The sequence below is a fragment of the Hydra vulgaris genome, chromosome 12 (assembly GCF_038396675.1).
Source record: "Hydra vulgaris chromosome 12, alternate assembly HydraT2T_AEP".
NCBI classification, from domain to species: domain Eukaryota; kingdom Metazoa; phylum Cnidaria; class Hydrozoa; order Anthoathecata; family Hydridae; genus Hydra; species Hydra vulgaris.
The window spans coordinates 51,496,135-51,511,917 of NC_088931.1; the positions used below are offsets into that span (position 1 = coordinate 51,496,135).

At 26.8% G+C, this 15,783-nt stretch overlaps 1 protein-coding gene and 1 long non-coding RNA gene across 4 annotated transcripts in view; one reads left to right on the forward strand and one right to left on the reverse strand.

Moving 5' to 3' along the window:
* The first annotated feature begins 8,689 nt into the window (after window positions 1–8,689).
* Window positions 8,690–15,783, forward strand: part of LOC105850908 (uncharacterized) — a 268,050-nt gene continuing 260,956 nt past the window's right edge. For 2 of the 3 annotated variants that reach the window (XM_065813636.1, XM_065813637.1), the window contains exon 1: window positions 8,690–8,778. In XM_065813636.1, the coding sequence (XP_065669708.1) occupies window positions 8,755–8,778 (24 nt within the window). In that variant the 5' untranslated portion in view covers window positions 8,690–8,754. The remainder of the gene's footprint in view (window positions 8,779–15,783) is intronic. The other variant, XM_065813638.1, reaches the window with a different exon arrangement.
* LOC136087809 (uncharacterized) lies at window positions 10,008–14,888 on the reverse strand. The gene is made up of 7 exons (XR_010642086.1): window positions 14,669–14,888; window positions 14,042–14,240; window positions 13,751–13,932; window positions 13,372–13,484; window positions 12,998–13,221; window positions 10,502–10,650; window positions 10,008–10,420 (listed from the first exon to the last, which is right to left on the reverse strand). It is a non-coding gene; the product is annotated as an uncharacterized LOC136087809 (long non-coding RNA).

Here is a 15,783-nt window from a genome sequence, read left to right on the forward strand (position 1 = left end):
TTTTAACTAAAATATATTAAAATATTTTAAAAATATATTAAAATATTTTAAAATATATATAGTTTTTGTTTGTTTCAAGCATATAGCATTTGTATATACTGTGTATTTATATAAATATTTTTATTGAGTTTTTCCTCCAGTCAGGGCCGGCGCGAGTAGATCTCACGTGGGGGGAGGGGGAAGGTGCTATTACAACTTCTGCCGACTAAAAAAAAAGTCCTCTTTTTTTAAAATTTACCAACTGCCTTATGGACTTTTGCCAACTGGCTGTCTAAATTTACCAACAAACTTGTCTGAAGGGTCTCAATTTTTCAACTGACTTGCCGAAAAGGGTCAAATTTGCCGACTATATGAACGAAAAAATCATTAATGGCGGTGGAAGAGGGTCACATCCCCCATTGCACCTGCCTTGTCTCCAGTGCAACCAAACCCTCAACCGGACCTTCTTGTTTAGCCCATTTCTTATAATTAATTTTAGTATGAGTTTTTTAAACAACTTTCTTTTTTATACAAACCAATTAGATATGTGTTTACACAGTTATATTGGAAGTGTGCAAACATGAAATTTTTTTAAAGAAAATGACTTTTTATAATCTTTTTTTTAAACTTTTAAGCAAATAGTAGTATCAAAGTAATACATGTTAAAAATATGCATAGTACTTTTTGGTAATTTTAAAACAATTATAGTAAATATTGTCGCTGCAATCAAAAGTCAGTTTTTGCTGTTCTGAGAAAAACGCATTTAAAGTTTTAAATTTATCACTGCGTTTGATCTTTAGGATTAAACCTAATTGTTTTCAGTCTGCTTGTAGCAAACTCTATTATTTTTCATTGTATTACAAAAAAAATTTTAAAAATTAAAGTTTAAGGAATTTAATTGGTCATCTCGACATAAGATAGTCCTAAAAGGATCTTAAATATGGAAAATTCAAAAAATTAAATATCCATAAATGTTATTCAAGTATTTAATTCTCTATCATTTTATTGAGTTAATTAATTGGTGCTAATAATAATGGAACTTATCCAAAATGAAGTTTAAAAACTTAACCATTATTTAACTAACAAATGGATAGTTTTTTAAAATAATCATTTAGTGATGTAATCATTAACATCTAATGAACTTGAAAAACACTTTTAAAATAAGTAAGATAAAACAAGTGATACAAGTAACAAAGGTTTCATTATAACAACAGTCATTTTGTAAACACCTGCCAATTGCGTACTTTTTATTTTCTGCTAGAAACAGATTTTATAGAATCTTTTTCAATGATTTGATGGTCTGCTTTGTTATGATTTTTGGGTTGTTGTTTGGTACTATTTTTGGTAGTTCATCATTTTCATTATCATCTATGCAACGGACTCGAATCTTTAGGTTTTGAAATGATGATGCTGTTTTGGAATACAACCTTTGTTGCATAGGGAAAGGAGATCCTTTTTTTCAATGCATAAATACCTCTTGGAGCAAGATACTTCTGCTTTTGTAAATGTTGCTGCTTTTGTACGAGCTGTGCTTTTTTCTCAAAAAATACAACTTTTATATAAAATTTATTACATCATCATGGTTTAACACATTTAATACACAATTTTTTTTAAAAGTTTGTTCTATTGTTGTTTCCCATTGCATAGGTGTGTATAATGTTTGGTTTCGATGTTGTTTTTCAATTATTGAGTGGGTGACATCATTTTCTCTCTGACTGTGTCCTGATATAAAGAATTTAAGCTCAATAAAATCTGATTTGAATAGATTCAATGCATCTGACATTATTATATTCATTATTCTATTTTGATTTTGGCCCCTACATCAATCACAGAAAAGATAAAATGTGTTGCTCCTTCTTTGTTTTCAGATTCAATAAATTCAAATACTCCTGTACTCACTTCACAGCTTGCTTTTTTTTCTTCATTCTTATTCCACAAATATAGCAATAAAAATACAACTGTATTTTTATTGCTTCATTCTTCTTTATAAGCTCAAGTAAATTTTTGTTGCTGGTATGTTTGTTATACTTTTGAAAATCTTTATCACCCTTTTTTATTTTTTGCGTGATATTTTAACAAGTTCCAAACTGATCTTTTTTAAGTTTTTAGAATTTTAAACAAAATCTACTTTTAAAAACTCTTTGATAGAACTGGCATCCCTCTAAAGGAAAATTTTTATTACTGCAGTACTTTGTGAAGAGCCTATGCATTTCTTTAATTTAAAGCTTCTGAGGAAGAAACTTCGATTTTTCTGGGTGTCTCACGTTATGGGATTCAGCAACTCTAAACGTCTGTATATGATCGATGACATTTTGTTCCTGTTACTGTTCAGTTGATATTTTTATTTGGTTTTTGTGGCGACCTCTTAAATCTTTTTTGTCACTCTTTGTAGCAGTTTTTTTTTGCCATGGCTGTTTTTACTGTGTGCTGTGATATGCCTAGGGTATTAAGAAACTTTTGCACAAATAAACGTTTCAAGACATTTTCTTGGCATGGAAACCTGTATGTAAATGTTCGGTTTCTGTTTCTTACTTTTCCCACATGCTCCCTTTTCCTTCTTCGTTTTGGTTCTTTCTCTGTTAACCTTGCCACAATGTAATGGCGTCTTTCATCTATACTTTTAATTAACCAATATGAATCAAATAATTTATTACGATATTTCTCCGTAAGATTTTCTATACACTGAAACAAACATTTCTTATCACAACCTTTTTGCATTTCTTTACTCTATACCACTACTTTCTTTCCTTTATTCAGACCAGTTTTCCTTACATAAAGAAATTTCTGTCCTGTGTTTACTTTAAATTTCCTAATGTTTCTAATCCACCGTGATGAATCCTTTTTCTATATTGGGGTTGTATCACAAAGAGTTGGGATAAGTTTTTCAGTACCAGGCTTGTTTCAAAATTTTTATTGGTGCTGTTGATGGTTTATGGTCTGCAATGGGTCGTTTACTGCATCCTGTAAAACAATCTAAAACATAATGAATTCATCTCATTGAACTGATCATTACAATTTTATTCTTATTATTAAAGGAGAGAAAAGCATAGTTTCTGTGAAGATAAATTACGCCTTAAAATTATTATTTACTACTGTAAGTATTTACTATAAATTAATAAACTAATATATATTATATATACATATTTTTATATACTTATATTTAATAGCGACAAAGCAGGTTAGTTAAATATAGTACATTGTATTATGTACTATATTTAACTAACCTGCTTTGTCGCTATTAAATACGATTGCATGTGGAGTAGGGTGGAGTGAATTTTTAGTTTTTTTTACAATTCATTTAGCCTAGGTGTGCAAAAGTTGTCTATTCATTTCAGAAATACTCTGGAAAAATATCAATGCTCTCGGAAATTTTCTTGAGTTGCCTCCAGACCTTTAAAATTTTAATGGGTCCCTAATATTATATAAAAAAAAGTTTTTAAAAAGTATGTTGTGTTGGGTCTCAAAAGATGCAAAATTTTATAAAAATTTCAAAAATAACAATTATTTTATAAAAAATTATTATTTAAGATTTTTTTTGGAAATATTACCAAAAAAAATACCTTTTTTCATTTTTAGTTTAAAAGGTCATTTTTTCTGCAATAAACTATAAAATAACAACTTTTTTTTTTAAATAATTGTTATTTTTGAAATTTTTATAAAATATTGCTTCTTTTGAGACCCAACATGACATACTTTTGAAAAACTTTTTTTTATATAATATTAGGGACCCATTAAAATTTTAATGGTCCGGAGGCACCTCAAGAAAATTTCCGAGAGCATTGATATTTTTTCAGAGTATTTCTGAAATGAATAGACAACTTTTGCACACCCAGGCTAAATGAATTGTAAAAAAAATAAAATTCACTCCACCCTAATGTGGAGCTAAAAAATAACACTCTCATCAACTTGATCAATGCAAATACGTATTGCAACACGTATTTGTATTGAACTATATTATTAACTTAAAAAAATAAAGTTTTTAAATAAACTAACAACATCAGGCATGTACAAAAAATAAACTGTGTACAGTAGCTCAATCAAAAATACATGCATAAAAATTAATACATTGTTTCAAATAAAAGCCTTTAACGATTTTCTGAATTATTTCAAAGCGGTAAAGTAACTAATACATGTGGTGAGTTCTAGCATACTGAATAATATTCAGAATGTTATAACTACCTGTTTAATAACTACACCTGGTATTTTTTTTAACATTTTCTTAACAAGTTTAATTTGTTTTTCTTTTAAAATAATTTATATTATAACATTTAAAAACTGCATTTAAATAAACATGATAGTCTTGCTTGAGTTTAGACGGACTTAGATTGTTTTGAATGTCGCTTTAAATTTATTTTTGAGCTTAAGGTATTTAAATTTTACTCATAGAGTCCAAAGTTTAATCATTTTTTGCCCTATACATTATGAGATGTTTTTTATGAGGAGTATTTTTAACCGAAAAAGACATTTTTGCCAAAAATGGACTTGAGTTTTGATCTGCAGCGACGATATGTCCCCGTTGCATCCGTATCTGAATAATTTTCTAAAACTTTGTAAATCATAGCAAGTGGGAAAAATTTATAAAAAATAACCGCCGTATTGCGGCAATATCTCCTTAATTTTGATTGATAAAGTTATTAAGTTATTAAATAGTTTTAAAATTTGGCAGATTAGTGTGCCTTAATGGCCGTGGTGGTTAGAGGTTTTTCATAAATAACTTTAAGGAATTTTCGACCATTTTTGATCCCTTACCACACCCACTCCTTGTTACAACATCGTAACACTTAAGTAACAAGTCCCGTAGGACTCGTCACAAAACCACTAACATCTCCCCCTCCTCCCTAGAGCGTGACGTAATTTATGGACAACCCCTTACCTCACTGCGCTTCCGAAGTTCAATGCGAGGGTTCAAATCTTGTCGCTTGCACATTACTTTTTTTAAATCTTAGCCAAATTTCTAAAATATAAAATAAAACATTTTGAAATTTCGATTGATGTTATATACATTCAATTGATGTTATAACATTTATAAAGGTATAATATACTATAATAAGCAAAAGGGAGAGAAGCTTAAAATTTCTATAAACATCATAACAGCGGAAGAAAATTTTACGCATACATCACGATAGAGATACGTATGTTATTATTGTGTTTAAGTAACTAGTTAAGTCTGAGCGTTTAACATACATAAAGAAACAACTTTTTTTTTTAACGAAAAAGATTTTACATTCAAACACTTATTTTCTTCAAAAGTAATTAACGGGGCAAGAATCCTGATAAACTGCGAATGATCTGGAAAAAGATTTAATAAAAGAAAAAGAATTAAATGCTCGTACCCTTTTATTTTATACAAGTTTACAATTTTACTATAAGAAGTCATAAAGTATTCAACATTAATCGTTAACTGAAAATAAAGATTTGAATTTTCAAAGATTTTTATTTTCAACCATTTACCAAAAGTTATGGTCAATTATTAGGGTTAATGGTCGATGTGGAATAGATTTTTCATAATCCGTATTATACGGGTCATATTAAGTTCATTATTTCACATACTTTTAAGTCTGCTTAATAATGCGTCATGGTTCCAAATGCGTAGAACTGCATGAAAAAAGTAAATACACATATAAGTTAGGTTCCTTGAAAGATACAGTTGTTAACTTGTTGGCATTCTGGTCTTCTCAATAAGTTTTTTTTTTACGGTGTATCAGATAACATCTTTTATTGAATCCTTCCATACCAATCGTAGAATAAAAGTTGTCCTTAATGGACATCACTCTTCTTCATATCCTGTAAATTAAGGGGTTCCTTAAGGTTCTATCCTTGGCCCTATACTTTTTTTTATTTAGCTTAACAGTCTTTAAGAAATTTTCTCATCTAAGTTGGCATTGTTTGCTGATGATACTACTATTTATTTTTGTCTTGATAAGAAGCCAAATCTCTCTTTATTGCTTGGAGGGAGGATTTGAGCTTGAAAAGGATCTCACTTCTGCTATAGCATATGGCTCTCAGCGGCTGATGAACTTTAACTCTAATAAAACTCAATTTTTTTCAACTAATCGTTATCACAATAATCTAGATCTTCTTATATTCATAAACGGTAATATACTTAATGAGACATCTACCCTTTATCTTCTGAGAGTAACTCTTACGTCTGATCGTTCTTGGAAACCATATATCAAATCAATTGCAAAATCTGCTTAGATGCATCTCTTTATCGTGCTTGCCACTCTCTTAGTCCGGATTCTATTATTTATCTTTATAAATCTCAAATCCATCCTTGTATGGAATACTGTTGCCATTTCTGGGGCGGATCTTGCAATAATGCCCTTTCTCTTTTAGACAAGGTGCAAAAACGCATTGTAAACATAGTTGGACCTACTCTTGCAATTAAACTCCAAACATTATCACATCGTCGTAGTATTGCTTCTTTTTCTCTTTACTATAAATACTTTCTATGAATGGGCACTGCTTTAAAGACAAGTGTCTCTTGTTCAATATACTAAAATTCATTCTTGTGTTACTTGTGATTCAATCAAGTCTCATCTTTTACTGTGACTGTTCCTAAGTGCTCCAAAAATTCTTATTTGTCTAGTTCTATTCCTAAAATATCAGTTCTTTGGAAATTGCTTCCTTTATCTTGTTTTCCTGACTCGTCTAGTTTGCAACCTTTTAAGTCGTCTGTGAATCGTTTTCTTGCTCTAAAAAATTCATCTCTTCACTTCCGGTAACTTTCAACTCTAATAGTGGTTGTTTGGACCCTTGTTGGAAGTAAAAAAAAAAGATTTTTTTTTTTCATAAAAAAGGCAACAAAAAAAAAATATATATATAATATATTAAATATATATTATATATATATATATATATATATATATATATATATATATATATATATATATATATATATATATATATATATATATATATATATATATATATATATATATATATATATATATATATATATATATATATATATATATATATATATATATATATATATATATATATATATATATATATATATATATATATATATTAGCAGCCGTAGCGCAGTGGTTAGAGTTCTGGCTTAGAACCCAGATGTTCCGGGTTCGACGTCAGCTCTAGCCCAACAAGCGACATTGGTACGGGAGGAGGCATGAACTTCTTGTTTAATGCTCTCCCGCGGTGCTCTGTGAAAAGACTGTAAGGACTTCTGGGAGCACCTAAAATAACTACAAAAAAAAAAAAAAAAAGAATATATATATATGTATATATATATATAGGTATATATATAATATTAAATGTATATATAAAATTAAATTTCCAGTTTTTTTTGCACCGAATAACTTCTCAGGCGCTGAGTTGGCGCTGGTCAGATTTGAATTCGTATTGCACAATAGTCTCGGTTTTATAATTTCATTATACGCTCTAACCAACTGAGCTATCCAGCCACTAATTAGTTATACAAACAAATCTAACTATATTTATTTAGTTATAGGTATTTATATATTAGTCAAAAATGGACATTTGATATAAGTAAGTTTTCTTATTGGTTTTTTTGCAACACATTCTGCAGACACTATATCAGCGGTTACCAACCTGTGAGTCGTGACCCCAGCGGGGGTTGCCTTACAATTTGCAAGGGGTCGCTGTTAAACTTTCTGAAAATAATTTATATACACCAGTATGTGGTTTCATTTTATCATTTTAAATTAAGGCAATGCACATACTCTGACTACATTCATTACACCAATGCGACGTACAATATAATTCATACGACCGAATAAAACCGCTGCAAGGATTTCTGATTCGGCAAGAAAGAAGCAAGAGCAGTTTTCTTGCTAACGCTTATTTGTGTTGTGTTACTCAAACATTTTTGTAACTATAATTAATCTTAATTAGTTTTTCATATCCTCAACTTTATTTATTATCAAGTTTCATAAGATAGAGCGTCAATTTTAAAGTTAATAGCTTCGATTGAATGACTCTTAATTATGTAATGTACATTGCACAACTAAATTATTGTCAAGTTTTAAATATTACAAGTGCGCGTTGTGCAGTGTTCACAAACACAACGCTTACTTGTAATATTTATACACAAACAATCGAAACTTTAAAGTTAACGCCCAAATGTTTACAATACAAACATTTTATTCTTTTGTGAATATTAACCAAAATATTAATATTTTTTTAATATTTTTTTATATACTTTTAATTAATGAATACTTTTTTTATATTTTATTTATATATTTTTAATTAATTAGCTGTTTTTTTAATTGTTATCATAGGTTGCCTAATTTGGTTGCATTATTTAATAAGATGTTTTTCAAATCACGCGTTAATTTGAACCTTTGATCGCTATATGTATTGGTAGAGCAAAATAATTTAATTTTTTCATTTAAATAATTAAAATTTGTTTGATATTTAAATATAGCTCAAAATTTTCCACAACTAAAAAAAAATCAAAAAGTTATTCCGTTTAAAAAGAAAAGACTAATTAAAACTCTGAACTATTTTATTAAACCCCATTTTTCTATATAATTTTTCAACAATTTAAAAATAGTTTTTTTATTTTAATAATTTTATTTTAAATTTTAATGATAAAAAAATATTCGTAAATTTTTTAAAAGATAAGTTTTATATATCATCATTTATTAACAAATATAAAACCATGATATATTGTTGGTATAATTAAATAATCATTAACTGATTTACTAATATATTCATTAAACTTTTTCAAAGTTAAAAAAAAAAATCAAACAACGATTGACTTTCAAAATGTATCTTCTTTGAAAAATGAAGACAGAAATTGCTAATTGCGTAAGTAAAACCTATTTTAAAAATATTGACTATACAATGGAATGTAGTTTGCGTGGTCTTTTTTGTTAGTTTTGATATCAATAAGAAAAATTAAGTCACATTGTCCAACTTCTTCTGTATTATTGGAAAGACGTTGGTGTGATATTATGAATCAAACAGTGCAACGATGTAAAACGTTGTAACAACGTTACATTTGAGCTAAATGACATCGGAAAGACGTTAGAGCAACGTTAAATTTTAAGAAAATTGACATTATAAAGACGTTAGGCAAGAGTTATATTTTGAGCAAAATGACGTTGAGACAATGTCTTTTGTATCATTGTTTAGACGTTGGAATAATGGCAGAAATATGACATAAACTAACGTTATTTGGATGACGTTGTCAAACGTCATAAGAAAAACGTTATCCAACGATTTTCTAACATTTTCACGATGTTATTTGTTCACTGCAAAGGACAATAAAGGACTATGTATAATATTGTGCTGTATTTTTGTATTTTTATTTATTAGGGTCATTTATTATTTATAATGGGATTATTTTAGTCCTGGTAATTAATTGAATACATAAATGAAAAAACTAAAAAAATAAACCTTCCAATATTTCTGTTTCAAAATGTTAAAATTATATACAATATTTTAGAGTAAAATTAATTTGATTTTTACTTTCTTTCCAAATTTTAACCATATCTCAAATAATTCGCGAATTCATTTATTGAGACTAAAAAATGAAGTTATATTAATAAATATAAAGTTACAAACAAATTTAATTACAAGCATTTTCAAGTACGTTATAAAAAAACATTCGCAGTGAACAAAAAGAAATATCACAAATTACCAATAATTAAGTTGCTGTTTAATGCTCACCTGAGTTTTTAAACTTTCATAATATTAATTGCAAATTGTTTAGAAATATCATCCAAAATAGAAAAACAATTCTTCGAAATACTGCATAACTAATGAAACTGCCCCGACCCCACCCCCTCTCCCTCTAAAAAGAGTATATATTTTTAATTGAATAAATAAACAAAATTTATTTTAACCCGCACAATGATAACATAATGGAAAAAATATATATCTTGTTTAACCCTTAAGCACAGTTACATTGGGCCAACGTTGAAACAGCATCGGAAAATAGATTAGCCGACCATCGGAAACCGATGTTCGGCCAACGTTATCGAACCGAAATCAGACATACAAAGTTTTTTGTACGATATGCAGCAAAATAAATGTTTCAAATTAAGCATACTTTATCTTCATAATTTAATAATTTTATATAATTTACAATGAAAAAACTGGTCAACTCGTTATTAAAAATTTCTAAAGGTCAGTGTAGATGTGATGTGTACTGATGTGTGATGGCTACTGACGACTAGCACTAGCAAGATCCTCACCATCAGAGTTGTTCTCTGTCTCACTTATTTCACCATGACTTGATGAAATTCTATTTCTTGTTGCGAGCATTCCGCCCGTCTCTTTCTGGAGCATTCTGCCCGGCTCTTTCTGGAGCATTCCACCCGCCTCTTTCTGGAGCATTCCGCCCGTCTGCACGATCTAAGGCATACCTAAGCCAGGACTTTATGTTTTATGCTTTGTTCTATCTCGCCATCGGTTGTTTTCATAGTTTTGTGCAAATGAACAGCAACTAAAGGAAAGGAAACAATTAAACAAAATTAACAAATTTTTAAAAATACACGACTACATCACACATTTATTTAATTCTTACCTTTAACGCAAACAACAAGATTAAGGTCTTTGACACCCATTTTTCGGCCAAGTCCAGCCCAATTTAGCTTTCATTTGTAAAAACTCTTGTTAAAATTCGACGTGTCGTACTTAACACATCTGTGCCTCCAGTCACTCCTAGGTAGTTACCTTTCAAAGTCAAAATTAAAACAATTTTAATGTTATCTACATACATTCATACATACATTCTCAATTCTCATATATATATATATATATATATATATATATATATATATATATATATATATATATATATATATATATATATATATATATATATTCGTTTTTTGTTTTTGTTGTTGTTTTTTTTAAATTACTCTTTTTCTTATTTTAAATACTGAAATAATTTAAAAAATTTGTTTTTAGGTGTTATTTATTAAAGGAGAGTTTTCATTCTTTTATTTAACATAGATTTTATTAGAATTGCCTAAAGTTCTTTAAGTAGCAGATCCCCCCCCCCTCCTTTTTTCTTTTGTGTGTATTTTTTTAACTAACTTCTTTAACACCTTGAACTTTAACATTTAAATAAATATCACCTCAACAGTGTGTTTTTAGGAGATTTTTATTAAAAGACTTTGTCATTCTCTTGTTTAACATACAATTTATCTGTCTTGTTTTACAAGTTCTTCAAATGTTCATCAAATAACTTTAATAATTTTTCTTCAATAACTTGCTTATATTAAGCTAAAATAAAATTAAAAAAATTATTTAAAGAAACATTTTTTTTATAAAATACAAAGACATCATAAGTAAAAGGTCTTTTTTTGTTTGTTTTTTTATGTAGATATGTTTTTTTTAGTTCAAAACTATTTTTCCTTAACGTTAAAAACAAATTTTTCAAAAGAATGAATGAAAACTAATTATTGTAATTTTTAGAATGAATGAGAACTTTATAATTTATAATTGAAGTTTTTAATTTATAAATGAAGTAACACTGCAATGCAGAATTTATATGTATTGTATAAGTTTTGCATAGTTTTAATTTTTTTTTTTAATTTTGCTATTTTATTTTATGCTTTTTGTTTTTTAGTTTTATTTCTGCAATTGCAAATAAATTAAATTTGTCAACATTTAATTTCAGAAAGTGGAAATAAAATTTTCAATCCTGTTATAAATAATATTGCATAAGTGTGTTGTAGTATTTTTATTTTTTAATTTTATACCTTTATGTTAATAGTTTTGAAACATAAGATTATTAATGATGATATATTGTTGTTTTGAAAATACTTAATGTACCAGTTAATCATAATTTTTGGTAAAGTAAATTTTCAGTGATACAATTATTATTAGTAGTTTTTTAATAATATTACTGAATTATGAAATTATCTTATAGCCATTATAAGGTATTGTAAGCATTAATTAAACAGTTTTCTAATCAAAATAGTCACATCATTTAGTTGTTTGATTAGAACATACTAATGAGTAGTAATAATAGATTAGTCTGTGGCCTCACTGGGGGTAGAAAGAAAACATCTGTGAGCATTTTATTTAAGCCAGCAAGCCAGGTGAGCAAAGCAGAAAGAGTTCACTGTTCTTTTTGCAATGATGTTATGTCGAAAAGTGAAATATGAATGGCCTTGCATATTAAGAAATGTAGAAAATGTCCAGTTGAAGTCAAACACAAATTTTTAAATGATGACACAGTCATGTCCCAATCTCATTTCTTCAGCTTTTTGCTACAAGTGCTGCTTGCGAAAGAAGTTTTAGCAGTTATGCAAATATTCACAGTGCCAAAAGAAACAGATTAACAAATGAAAGAGCAGCAAAATTAGTGTTTGTATCGCAAAATTTCAAACTTGAAGCAATGGATATCTGTGCAACACAATAACCAATTCTGCCTAAAGAACTAATAAATATTTCTGATAAATCTCACGAATCAATAAATGTTTCGGATGAAGAGTCACCTGAACAAGAATTTGAGTCACTTGACCAAGAATGTTGTTTTAGATTAGAATGTTGATTTAGATAAACTTAAAATAGAATTGTTTCATATCAATTTTTGATTTCAAATTTAGAAAAGAACAAATAGTTTGATAACCATTTTAGCAATAAAAAAATCATTAATTTAACTCTTTTGTGAACTCGGTTTACGCTCTAATAAATTAATTTTAATATAATCTAAAATAGAATCTAAAAAACTCAAACAAAACTAAATAGAAACATTTTAGATAAGTTAGGAATATTTAAAGTTAAAAGTAAGTAAAAAAAAACACTAAAAGGATCTGTAAAAACCAAAAAAATCCAAAAAAAACCAAAAAACCCCCAAAAAAAACAAAAAAACACGTTTTTTGGGTGAAAAAACACGATAGTAAAAAAACACGTTTTTTTGCATCTCTCTATATATACATATATATTTATATATATATATAACCTTTTATATTTAGAAACTCATAACATACAATTCTTAGTGATGACAAGGAAATATTTTTTAAATTAACATAAATTAATTTAGTTGAAAATAAATAGTTATACTTACAACAATTTGAACAGTTTCTTTATTTCCTAACTTGATCTCAACATCATTGAGCTCCAGTAAGGTAGCAATTGGCAATGTAAAACCGTCTGGAAGTTCCTTTTTTTGCACAACAATTAGTGATTGCAATGCATTAAAAATATTATTTTGCACCAGCACAATATGGCTCACTTCATGTTGTATAGCGGCTAGTTTAGAGAGAATTAAAGTCAGAGCTGAATTAGATGCTAAATATAAAGAAATAGTAAATAACAACTGTGGATAATTTATTTTTTAGTGCAAAAAAAACTTAAAAAATATATATATTTTCATGAAAAAGTATAATAAAATTTCATTAGTAGTATATCTAATGTCATATTAACATAACATAAGCTTACATGATGTTCCTGTAGATAAGTTGTAAGATTGGGATGCTGTAGATCTATTTATTTTTGTTAATGTTTTGTTGACAGAAGACTTGGTGATTTTTCAGTGTTAACTTTTTTGATCACTGTAAAAAGCAAATTTCAGAAAATTTCAAATTTCAAAAATTTTCAATTTTTTAACTCAAAAGCTATTTACATAAATTATGTATAATTGATTACAATTATTAATTGTAATCAAGTTTTTATAATTAAAATTATACACATAATGATAGAAACCCATATTGATAATAAACTATTCAACAAATTATTAATAGTTAAAAACAATATTGACAACAAAACAATAAATATTTTGAATGTACTGTGATTCGATAATAACAAGAATAATAAAAACCTGGCTCTGGCAAATCACTGGGCACTGGTTCAATAATTTCATCATCATCAGAATCAACCCAATCAGAAAAAACTGTTTTAGCTTTTGCTTCATTTGCTCAGGATTTTTTACATAATCTGAATACAAAGCTGATGTATCCAGTTCTGCACATGCCAAATTAGATCTAGCCTGCGCATATGTATCTGCATATAAAATTTATTATTTTATTTAATTCACAAAATGAATTAAATATCATTTAAAATACTCTTTAAAAAAATTTATATTTGGTAAAAATATATTAAATGTAGTAACCATAACGATGCGAAACTCTAGCTTCAGTAAGACACTCCCAGTCCTTATTTGGGGGTTCTCTTTGCTTCACTAACATTTCAAGATGTGTAGCACATAAATGGTTAGGTCAATAATATGTTTCAGGCTTCTTTACAAGCCAGCAAACTGGCACGACTGCCACAGAATTCTCTATTTTAAAATGCAAAATTGCAAAACTTATCTGAAACAAAAAAAAGATTTTTGTTAAAATTTGAAATTTAGAAAAATAATTTATGTTGGAGTTTTTGGAAGTATATAAAGCTAATTATAATTAAAAAAACTGTTAGTAAAAAAAACAAAAAAATTATGAATAAAAAATAGTATAATGAATAAATATAATAAAATACAAAAATAAATCAAGTAATACAAATGTGTGAGATTTTCATTATACTTTTTCTTACAAATAAAAAACTAATACAAAAAAATATTATTTTGATTTTTTGATTTTTAATAATTTAACATTATTATTCCTTTCATTAGTGATTTTGAAAGTTAAATGCAAAAAAACCAACAGAAAAAATAATTGTAGAGAAGTTAGCATTTTTCTGAATTATACAAATAACAAAATAACAAATGAAAGTGAAAAATATAGCTATAAATGTAACTAACCTTAACATCACTTTTTCCAGAAGACTTGATAATGGAGAGATAATAAAAAAGTCAAACCAATTGACATTTTTCTGTTGAAATAACAATAGCATTAAATTGCTGTTAGTATAACTTTTCCCAGACAAGTCTTTTTTTAAATTAATGCCAGACAAAACTATACAATTAAAAATCAGACAACAATTGCATTAGACTTTTCCTATAAAACAAAACTGATATATTGAAATATTTTAACTACAACCATTTAATATTATTATATTTGTTTTGTATTGACATTATTTTTATTTCTATAGCTATTTATTTTCATATTATTTTTAGCTTTTTATAACGAATTTAACAAATCAAAAAAGAAAATATATATATATATATATATATATATATATATATATATATATATACACACATAAATAAATATATATATATACATATATATATATATATATATATATATATATATATATATATATATATATATATATATATATATATATATATACACACATAAATAAATATATATATATACATATATATACATATATATATATATATATATATATATATATATATATATATATATATATATATATATATATATATATATATATATATATATATATATATATAATACACACACACACACACACACTTTTAATATTATATAATTCCAATAAAACACAAAAAGTGAGAAATTCAAATGTAAGGTTGTAAGCAAAATCAAACTACACATATTCAAAGAGTTCATTTATTTTAGTTTAAAGTAAAATAAATTATTAATTAAATGTAGTTTAAAAATAGTTTATTAAGAAACCTTCAGCAAACTTAATACATAATTTTTAGAATTTTAGAAAATTTTTAGAATTTTAGAAAATTTTTAGAATTTTAGAAAAGCTGTTTATAAAGAAAACAAAATTAACTTTAAAAGTGGTTTATTAAGCCATCTCAGATAATGTCACAAAGAATGAATAAACGGAGTAATAAAATATGTATCATTTTCATCAGGAACACAGATGATTGTTTTCCAATAAAATTATCAGATATCGAAAGTGGCCCATCAATATGTGGATGAGTTAACTTTGGATATTTGCATTTTACATGACTTGTAAGATTTTTTTGAAGTA